The sequence below is a fragment of the Centroberyx gerrardi genome, chromosome 2 (genome assembly GCF_048128805.1).
Source record: "Centroberyx gerrardi isolate f3 chromosome 2, fCenGer3.hap1.cur.20231027, whole genome shotgun sequence".
NCBI classification, from domain to species: Eukaryota; Metazoa; Chordata; class Actinopteri; order Beryciformes; family Berycidae; genus Centroberyx; species Centroberyx gerrardi.
This window is the reverse complement of record NC_135998.1, coordinates 22,099,105-22,110,255: the sequence shown is the minus strand read 5'-3', so window position 1 is coordinate 22,110,255 and position 11,151 is coordinate 22,099,105. Positions and strand designations below refer to the sequence as shown.

Genomic DNA, 11,151 nt, shown 5'->3' with positions numbered 1-11,151 from the left:
ACAACAGTAACGACACCCCACTTACAACCAGCAAGCTACAAGTAAACCCTGTGTACATGAGAGTATGTTTGTGTGTTTGTTTGCGTGTCTTTTGCTTCCAGAGGGATGTGCTTCTATATATAGCGAGAGAGTCTCCAGCAGCCTCTCGTGCAGTTAGTAATCCTGGCTTGGCTCAGTAAAGCGTGAGTCAGAAGGGTGATGATGTCACATGAAGTCTGGAGACATTTGGCAAAGCACCCAACAGGGGGAGGGCCGGCGGGCCGGGGTGGAAGAAAGCAGGAACCACTCTAGGGTGACTGACAGGGGTTCAGATCTCTGCCTTGGCTCATCAGCTGTCCGGGTTCAGCTGTGTTTCGATGTCAACTCGACAGATAGGACACTTCCTGCTGGTGGCCAGCCATTGGTCCACACAGCCCTGATGGAAGAGGTGCATGCAGGGCAATCTCCTAGTGGAAAGAGGCAGAGAGAGAGAGAGAGAGGGTGGGGGTCAATGCATTGGTTCACCTTGGCAAACATGAGTCTCCCAGTCAGGGGCGGAGCTTGCCTTTCTTGCATATGGGTGCAAGCTATAGTTGTGAAGTCTGTCTACTCAAACATGTTATAGGTCTAAAAGGGCAAAAGTAATAACTTATCAGCATACTGAAATTACAGTTACAATTCATAAATGTTATGCTCCAGAAAATGCAGCACAAATTCCCACCTGTCAAAACAACATCATGAGCATTTAGCTCAAATTTGGTGTATTTATTTACCAGTTCACATTAAGTCATGTAAGTGCCTCAATATCACAGCAACAACATTTTATAAATCTGCCATATTGTACCAACCCTACAAATTAATTGCAAATTTGTCAATGACTACGTTGATAAAGGTTATGAGAGTGAGTGAGTGACAGAAAATAGTCAATGCTTATCAGTACTTTTTTTACCAATATGACTACATTCCAAGTGATTCTCTACATTGTTGGCTATGGGTGCAAGGCACCCATGGCACCCATTGAAATTCTGCTTATGTTGCCAGTCCATACAGTTATGTGCTTGACAGGGTCTTCTGACAACACCGGGGAGTTAATTTTGTCCGCTTTGGCATGTAGAGACTACTTCTCTTGAGTCAACAATCACACACCCTTCTCAGACAGCTGAGACTCCATATGCTGTAAACCGACCCTCCTCCCTCCTCCCTCCTCCCAAAGCTTCTTTCTCCCTGGAAATGTGAACTTATCCATTCCACAACTTGGGTTTTAAATGCACATGTAAGAGCATACGCCAGTGCTATGCTTTTGAAATCTCCTTGGGAGAGAATAGCATATTTCAGTGATATTTCAGTGCTCGTCAATATCTAAGAGTACTTCCTACCTGACGTCCTCTCCATCCTCCAGCATGGACAAACAGATGGTGCACTTCTCATCCACATCTGTCTCCTCCTCCTCCCCAATCTTCAGTTCCAGGGGCTTTCTCTGTTAAGCGATCAGATTGCAGAAAGAGAAAGGATGGGGTCAAATGGGCCATCAGAGCCCTGGTACTTTGAGTGTGTCTCTTATATTGTGGATACCAGCACAGTACCTGCAGGCCAATGTAAATTTACTCACTGGATTATGTGTCTGTGTGTTATTAACATCCAATAACTATCTCCATTACCTTTTTGTATTTGTGTGGAAAGGTGAATCTCTCTATGGTTGTCTGGACAGCTCCTCTACTGACACTACCCAGCCGATCCTCTAGCTGCAACAGCTCCTGGCCAAACGGAGGATACAGTTAGAATAGAATAGAATAGAATAGAATAGAATAGAATAGAATAGAATAGAATGGAATAAAATAGAATAGAATAGAAAAGAATAGAATAGAATAGAATAGAATAGAATAGAATAGAAAGATGGTAAACTTCAAGTTGTCTAGATGTAATTTACCTCATAGCTTTCTCGCACAGCAGTGGCATGCCGTGAAGGATTTAGGCTTTGCAGTGCCAACAGGTGGAGCTGGGGGTACGGGTAGTTTCTGATTTCATGCACAACCTGGCATGGCAAAAGAGAACTCTTTATTGCAATACAGCAATGTTAATCCAGTAATTCAACAATTAACAGATCAACCTGTCTACAAAATACAAATTGAGCAAAACACAACAAGCAGAGACATCAACTGAAACAATCTGTGACCAACGTACCACTTGTGCAGAGGATGTGTTCCTGGGGAAGTGGTGCATTCTGGGGGAGGCCAGGTAATGTTGGTAGTGCTGCGGAAGCTGCTGGAGCTGGTACTGGTGGTGAGGGAGGCCAGCATCTACACTGAGATCCCTGCAGGCAGACAGACAGGCACCTACATCAGCACCACCACCAATGCTAGGCAAGCTGACAGACAGACAGATGGCGAGACGGAAAGAGGGAGAGAGAGATCATTTCTCATCTCTTCAGGACCCTCGTTAATCTCCGACAGTGACTCACCAGTCTGTGCCCTCGGCCAGGTACCGCTGCTGCTGCGTGATAGGCTGGGGGACGTGGAGGGGAGGGGAGTACTCATAGCCGGAACGCAGCCGGTGAGGGTTCAGGGGAACACGCTCCTGGGTTCTTCTGTGCAGAGCACAGCAATAAGATATATGAGCACATGATAAAAAGGTTTTGTCTGGTTCCCTGTCTTTTAGTGAGAGTGAAATGTGTGTATGTGTATGTGCACCTATCCCTTTCTGGGTGCAGTCATAGTTCTACCTGGAGTGTGGGAGAATCCTGCGGTGCTGCGCCTCAAGAAGCTGTTGTTGGATGAGGTATTGCTGGTGTAAGGCCTGAGGTAGGAATGGAGGCCCTGGCACATCCTGGAATTGAGGAGGTGCAGGCAGGGCAGTGAGGGGCGGATGGTGTGCTGGGGGCAGGTGGGTGGCCAGGCCCGTCTGGGGGGGCTGGCTGGCATGTCCTAGAGGAAACTCGGCTGGGATGGGCGCCTGGGGAGCACCCAGGTGAAAGTGTCGGCAGGAGGTAGCATGGCTGTGTTGATGCCTGGTGAAGTGTGCTCCTATAGGAAATAAATGCAAGTGGTGAGAATTGAGACTCCGCAAACCCCAGCCTGATAAGCCTGTGGTCACTTTCATTCATGCAGACAACAGAGAGACCCAGACTGACCATGGAGAAGTTCACACAGAAACAGATAATTGCAAAAACAAGACATGAATACAAGATGAGACAATTTTGTCCTTTCTCTCTCATACACACAAACACACATAATGACAACAGGCACATTTAAAAAAAACATCAAACAGCAAACATTCACCCACACACAGAGAGAGAAACAGTAAAAGAGGAGTGAAGGGACAACACAAGACAGACGAAACAGCAGATGGAGGACACAGACATGGACACCCCTATGGAGCACCCCCTAAGCCCACAGACAGATTGGACCCGACTGGCCAGCCTCTTGACTTGCCATAGTGCAGGGTCAGCAGGGAGGATGGGTCTCCACTAATGGCCTGGGACGGCTCCAAGAAGATCTACAGCACCAGGGGTTGTCTTTTGCCCATTGCTAGTCAATGGAATGGATCTTGGTCCTATATCATTTTTGTAGTTTGAAGGAAGAAATATTCTACTGTGGAGTTCTCATCAAAGCTTCTATAACTTAAGTGTGAATATCTTCGTATCAGGCAGCCTGGTGCTCTGGGAGTAGCCAGGCCCAGCAGCCACTGAGGCAGGCTCATATAGATAATCCTCCTCCATCTCTGGCTCCCCCCCCCCCCTCCCTCTGCTATCAGAGGTAGCAAAGACATGAGTCTCAGGCAGTCCCGCTGAATCAGCACGCTATTGGGTCACACACAAACAATCAATATTCATTACTCCAAGCTCAGAGGAGGGAGGGTCAGAAGGAGGGCTGGGTGGGGGACAGACAGTTGCTCCTTCAGCCCCCATTATAGCCGTCCAGCTGTCTGGGCCAGGGAACAGAAACCAGGGCCTGGGGGAAGGGCCTTTCAGACAAGTGTGTATCCTGTGTTAAAGGCAGGACAAGGACCAGAGTATTGCGCTTTTCAGTGGCCAAGGTATATGTGCTGTTCATTTAGGTTATGTATATTAGAAGAGGTCATGTGTCATCTACTGTACATATACGTCTGGCCAGAGTGTCACGCTGTTTCAGGCTGAGCTGGGCTTGATATAATATATGGAGAGATATTAGACAGAATGTCTAATATGATACAGGGGGTCTTGGCTATGAGTTAATGGTCTGTGATATATTTAGCATTTGCAGACAAATTAAATTAACAGTTGATGGTTCACTGAGCCGTGATCTAATTTTCGAATTATCAAATCACAGTCTGTAACATATTCTAATAACAAAACAAATAAATCTTGTGTGAGCGTGGAGTATTTAAGTAGAATCCAAAGGCCGTTTTTTTTATGTAAACACAAAATCTTATAACCTCCCTTAAATACATCTTTTTGTTTCAGTATTCTTCTTGGTAATTTGACATATTCGCTGGGTTGTTCTTTTGCTTCAGTGGATATAGCCTTAGGACACAGGAAGCCAGTGAACTTTAGAGCCATGAGCAAACTGAGAACAATGTTGGGCTGAGGAAGTAGAGCAGAAATGGGTGGCTTCTGGGTTGGATGGTAGACGGCTATACATCACTTTTGTATAAAGCCTGTGACCCAATAAGACTGGGGTGAGTGTGAAGCTCGGAATAAATATCAAAGTATCTGGCTAGGCCATTCCACAATGTGAACTCCAAACATTAATATTTGACATACTGCAGTGCTGACTGCAGCAACAGCCATGATGTTGTTATTGTATGTTATTATACCTCTGCTTTGATTTGACTTACGCCCATACATTTCTTGACTAGTGTTGATCACCCCCCCACACACACACAATCCTCCTCATTACCAGCACCACCCCCACACACTCCCCTCTACCTCCCCCACCCCTGAGCTGCTACAACAACAGCCCTTCCCCCACTGCGTGGCTGCGGCATGGTGTCCCCGTTTGAGTGACAGCCCCATAAGCCCTGCCCACCCGTGACTGCAGCAGTCTGACATCGAACCTGTCTCTCTCTCTCTCTCATCCCCCTCTCCTGCTCCCACCACTGCAGCCCTATAATCACACCTCCTACTCTCCTCCATAATCCTGTCTTTTGCCTAGGTCAGTGGTCTCCAGCCATGTGCCACGGAGAGCCGTGTGTGCAGGCGGTCGTTCCAATCAATCACTGCAGCAGCTGATTTCACTGATTAGCCCACCTTCAACTAACAGTGAGGGGAACTAATCAGTGAAGTCAGCTGCTGTAGTGTATGGCTAGACTAAAAACCTGCAGACACACGGCTCTTGATGGCACATGGTTGCACACCACTGCCCTACATGCTCGGCATTTCTCAAATAAAGATGGGTGGGAGACAAGTTGGTGTTAATGTGGGCTGTAGCAGTGCAGCAACCATGCAACCTTATATGCATTAAATGTGGGTCAATCGTCAAGTTATCTGAAACAGTTTGTTGCTCTCCAGTGTGGTGATTTGTGGAGAAAGTTGTGGGCAGTGGGCAGGGATAGCTGAGTCTCAGACACACCTTGTTTCCACATATAAATAACTGACTATTTTAGACACTATGGACAGATGTAAGGATCAAGTGGCTGGGAGAAGAGGGCAAGAAGTCCCACAGACTTCCAAATCCCCCTTGCTCAGCTTATATCTACAGCTAAAGACTTCAAATCGTGTTAAGGTTGCTGTAGTCTATGTTACATAGTATTGTGTCCAATTACCCCCTTTCCAGACTTTTCTAGAGAGCAAATGTTACTTTTTAATGTATTGCTAAAGGCGAGAGCAACCTTTAAACCCAAAGACAGCACATTCCAACTAAATGTCGTAAACCATTATAGCAAATGATAGGGGAAAAAAAGTTGAGAACTGGTAAGCCAAAACATTATCTGTAATTTAAATGTAATTGTGTATTGAAAGGCTTTTTGTAGACCACATAAAGTACAATTTAGAGCTCTACATGACATCCTTATTACTAACAACAAAAAGGATGGCAACTCTAAAACCTTTAATGTAATAACATTAATGACAGAATACCCTCTGTAATAAATAATTGAAGGCCTTATCTGCAATTGCAATGTGCGCCTAATTGTGTATTATTATTATTATTATTATCATTATTATTATGTCTTTTTTAGGATAGGCTGACGACTAAAATTCATCCATACAGTAGGTACTATTTGAGAGACTATGAGCAGCAATGTACTACTTTAAAAGTTTACCACGTGTGATTTACAATTGAGTTTAATCATCTACCTGAGTGCCAAGTTCTGTTATGCAAATGTACAAGCAAGAGAGCAATAAATGAAAGAGGCGAAGAGGTTGTAACACTATTGTAGTCCTGTGTTAGCTGGTATATAACCTACATAATATCCTTGATAATCACAAAGAGGACCATAGAAATAACACTTCACTAATGAAATAGTCGCCATTTGAAGATTAAACCAAATCAGTTTCTCATTATTCACCCCTATAATGAGTAGCTTCTGCTACATGGGTGAAGACACATAAGAACACCATAGCACAGAACCGCATAACCTACGAAACAATTTAGCCCAGTGTTTCATGTATATGTAATGAAGAGGGACTTCAAAGTGCTTCTTCAGTCTCAGTCAGTCTGCCTAATGCTGCAGACCACAGCAGTTTCTGAGAGACCTACATATTTCATCATTTAGTGGTGAATTCAAGCCAATTCATTTGGGAAAATGGGGCTAGATACTAAGCAGTCAATACATCAAAGTGTTTGCAAAGTTAACCCAAACTAAACAGTGCAGACCAGTGAGTGGATGTGTTAGAGGCTATGTTCTGCTTTACAAAGTACACATCCAGTGAGCAACAGGACTGACAACTGTGTATTGACTGGGAGGGAATGATGGCATGTAACCTTAAATCTCACTGCCCATGTGTTCCAGTAAAGAAAATATTTTTCGAAGTATGGGTGAGAAATTTGGTTGCCCTTACTCCCAAGTGAGTGGAGCAGTACCTTGAAGTGCCTCTGTCAAAGACAGCTGAGAAATGAGAGCACATATAGAGTGAGGGGACTGCCTTAGTGACAGCACAGTGTGGAGGGAGGGGGGGCACACATGGAAATCAGCAAAAAGCACACTGAAGGTTAGGAAAAATACTACAGTCTTTATTGGAAAATATTAGTATGTGTGGCACTGTGTGATAATAGTAATAATAATAATAATATATCCTATATAATCATAATAATTCCATGCAAATAAAGACCAAAGGCAAGGCCCAACCATGCTTTCTGTAGGGTTAACAGAACAGAAGCAGCATCCAATGAGTAGATGTGTATGCTTACAGCACATTTCAGTACAGCAGGGACATCTCTACACAAAGATTACATTGGAATCTGCTGTTCAATGTGGAAAAAATAAAAGTATAAAATGACCATGCATTAGGATCTAATACAAGAACATAAGGTAGAAAACCACAACCAAAGAATAAAGACATTTTGATTCTAAAAGGAGTTCTACAGCAGTGCAGGATATACACATCCCTGTAAAATGGATAGCATTCTGGAGGTGTCTGAAGAAAGACTTAAGAGGGGCTGTGCATGACAGTGGATCAGAAGGGGGATTTTTTTAAATGGCAAGATGGGTTAGGCCTAAGTCTCGCCAATTTATTGCGACCAACTAAATGGACTCAATTCAACTAGCAGGAACAAAGGCTTTCACACATGGATAGGATTATGACCAGCCATTAAGACACCACTCAAACAGGTGCAGTGGACCATCAAAGGTGAAAATAACAGCACACAAATTACTGTGGTTTCAGTGTTGCAGGTATTGGCCAATTGGTTGCTATGAGGACAATAGTATTTATGGTCATAATGATTTTGTCCAAGTTTCCAATAAGGTGATCATACAACTGCTCATTGATGATGAAAGCTGGTACAATGCACCTTTGCAAAGGGGATGGAGACACTATCCAAAGAGTTCGATCAAGCCTGGCTGTAATCGAATCGGGGGTCAAAATGTATCCACTTTACAGAAATTTACAGCAGAATGTAGTCTATCCACACTGAATGGGAGAATCACAATGACATTCTGTAGTAAAATCTAATGCTACAATGGGTTATTTACTAAAGAGCAACATGACAGTTTAAATAAAGACAAACTGTTTTCTACAGAAGGTGTTATTCTTTAGTCTGTTACACAGAAGGATACGGTATGAGTGGGAACTCTGTTTTAATGCCAATGTCGTCTTCAGATGGAAAGAGGAAATGAGGAAGAAGGGATTCACAATACAGCTAGATGCAGAGAACAGGCAGAGGCTACGGCAGACAGCAGCAGATGATCGTTAGCTACACAATGGAGGGGGACAAAGGTCTGAGAAATGCGGAATGTAGAGCCAGCCTCGATACTATGGAACAGGAAAAAAGAACACAAATAAAAGCACAATGAAATCATTGGTGCTACTGCATGTATTTTAACAATGCACGTCAAATTATTATTACATAATCAGCACAGATAGCCTGCTGCAATGGAGGGTGCTATTTTGCCCAATTTAGCTAGTGGGTTTGCCATCAAGCAAAACAAAATGGGGGGTCGGATCTGTTCATGTTTTCACTGATGAAGCATCTGCAGAGTAATTTACAGGTTTGATTTGACGTTTCCCATCTGACAAATAGCCACATTAACAAGGTTTAGGGCAAAACGCCACCATTTTACAGCCCGTTTAGAATAGACCTAACCCGTATACACCCCCTAATCTGAGGTACGGCCATTACACTGTCTGACTTTAAGAAAATGCTGGTGGTTGTGACTAGCTACCGTGAAAAATTGAACGTATGAAATCAGCAGACTCAATGCCAATTGCACAGGCAGAAACACAAACGGGTAAACAATCAAGTTGTCAACCTCGCCTGGGCTACAGCTGCTTGCTTGGCCAAATTACGAACACATCCACATTGAGCCATGAACGTTAGCCAAGGGCGAGCTGGTAAATTTGGCTTTAATAAGCTGTTGGTCAGTAGCAGCGAGTGCACAAATTGTTACAGGTAACCGCCGCGCTATGAAAATAAACCAAACAAGATCGCGCTAGCCACTGAGCACAGCTGAGGGTAAGCAGAGCTGCCATTTGACTTTGACAGCTGCCATCATTTGGTGCGGTTAACAGTCCCCATAGACAATAAACGTGTATTTATTAGACATGTGTCTTTAATCAAATAAATACAGCCTGCCCCGCAAGCCCGATTTTAGTCGTCTTTATTCGGCTAAATTAACGCGACGTTACCGTTAGCAAGATGGCTATCTAGGCTAGATTCTTGCTATCGTTGTCTTGTTTTTTCTTTTTTTGCTAGCAGGTGTCAGCTCTTTAGGTTGTGTTTACATTATTTGCGGACGTTTAAAGGAACGCTGAGAAATTGTTAGGATTAAAAAATATATAAAATCATACCTCTGTTTCTAACTGAGCCGAAGACGGGGAGAACCAAATATCCAACATGTACTAACACCATCCTGGGTCCTTTGTTGTGTCGGTGGCCAGTGAGACAGATGGTCCATGGAAATGGTCCCTTCCAATCCCAGCACATTCAAACGGACAGGCTGCGCTGCCTCGCACACAAAGACGGGAGCAGCCAATCACTGACTTCCTCCGCCGAGAGCCCTCTGGCTTTGGCACCCAGCTCAGCCAATGAGATCACCTATGGGTGCTGAGTGGGTTACAAAGAGGTGGAGATGTCTGTGTTTTGGACGGCCCCTTGACTCGATCAAGTAGCCCAGGGGTTCTCAAACGTTTTCATGTCACGGACCCCCAAATAGACACACATTAGGCCACCCCCCTTTGATAAGATTTCGCTCCAGGCACCCCCATATGGGAAAGTTTTTGTTGTTGTTCATTTACTATTGATATGTACATCTGTCTGCACTATACCTGAGGAGATAATAGCTGTGAAACCTACAGTTGTCATATGCTGATACATTCTCTATTTGGGATAATTTCTAGTAAATTAAATTCTAGTATCATTAAAGTTTCTAATTCTTCTAATCTTCATTATTTTGAAAAAATAAACCTGCACCCCTCCTAAGCAAATATTGTATAATTGTCCTGCACGCATGCTAAGAACTCTCACAGTGCCCTGAAAAACCTTTCTGCCTTGGTATTAAGCCAGAAGGTTGTAGGAACAGATGGGCATGGGGAGGTTGAGGGGGTCACTAAACTCTCAATCCCATATGTCCTCCTCTTGCAGTTCCCACCATCTAATGCTTTAAGCCTGCGGTCCCACACAAAGACATGAGCAATGATCTACTCTAAGTGCAGGTCAAGCTACTGCAACAAAGTCCTCTTTACTTTAAGATAACACAGACGTTTGACTGCAACGAAACAATGATGGTTCCCCCTACTTTATGTTTATCTATGTTAAGGATCTGCGATTTGATTAAGATGGAAACAGATCAATATAAGAATCTGCATAGCCACTGCAATATTTGATAATATTGGAGAATTCCCTTACTATGTGCTATATGAACTTTTCCTGACAGTGGATTAATTATGTTCATGAATCATAAAAACTCATTGGTATACTAATTCAATGAAAACTGTCACAGGGAAAAGATGAAGATCGAGCAGACTGACATGTCCATTCCAGGAGGAGCTTGGTTAGAAAACAACTGTGGAGCTGTGCATTATCTTGAGCAGAAACTTGCAAATTACCAATCAAGCACTACATGCTCACTGTAATTACATGCACCATTTTTACTGGAACAAGGCCCTCTGGTGGTGGTGTCTGCAGCAGCCATCAACTGAACTGAGCTACCATGATGAATATACCTGAGTATAACCTGAAATAACCCACTTGAAACCTGCTCTGTGTAGGACACTGAATCTTAAGCTGCATCGTTCAGAATAAGAAGCTATGTGTCAGAGGCAAAAGCCCTGGAATTGGGAGTGAACCAGCATACCCACCTGTCCACGACACCACCAGCTCCCCGGAGAATTAGCATACAGCTGATGATCTGCCCCGAGGGTGAACAGAGATGGCAAAAGGGCTTTGGGTTTTGGGATAAGAGCCAGGCAGACTGCATTGCTCCAGTCCCTCATTGTCCCCTTCATGTGAACTCCAGATGTCCCCCTAGCGGCAGGTGCCACAGTATGACCTCTGACCCTGCCCCTTTTGTGGGTGACGATGAGGTTGCATTGTTCAT

At 44.1% G+C, this 11,151-nt stretch overlaps 1 protein-coding gene across 3 annotated transcripts; it reads right to left on the bottom strand.

Moving 5' to 3' along the window:
- Window positions 1–322: 322 nt before the first annotated feature.
- Window positions 323–9,539, bottom strand: ark2ca (arkadia (RNF111) C-terminal like ring finger ubiquitin ligase 2Ca). Of its 3 annotated transcripts, XM_071904675.2 has the most exons (9): window positions 9,404–9,473; window positions 2,898–2,999; window positions 2,726–2,828; window positions 2,438–2,563; window positions 2,161–2,290; window positions 1,907–2,011; window positions 1,638–1,733; window positions 1,356–1,456; window positions 323–446 (listed from the first exon to the last, which is right to left on the bottom strand). In XM_071904675.2, the coding sequence occupies exons 1-9, from the start codon at window positions 9,462–9,464 to the stop codon at window positions 329–331; spliced, it is 942 nt and encodes a 313-aa protein (XP_071760776.1). In that variant the 5' UTR covers window positions 9,465–9,473; the 3' UTR covers window positions 323–328. The 3 variants fall into 3 exon arrangements, with proteins under 3 accessions (XP_071760776.1, XP_071760774.2, XP_071760775.1); XM_071904673.2 differs by having other exon boundaries at window positions 2,699–2,999; window positions 9,404–9,539; XM_071904674.2 differs by having other exon boundaries at window positions 2,438–2,581; window positions 2,699–2,999; window positions 9,404–9,513.
- Between the last annotated feature and the right edge of the window lie 1,612 nt (window positions 9,540–11,151).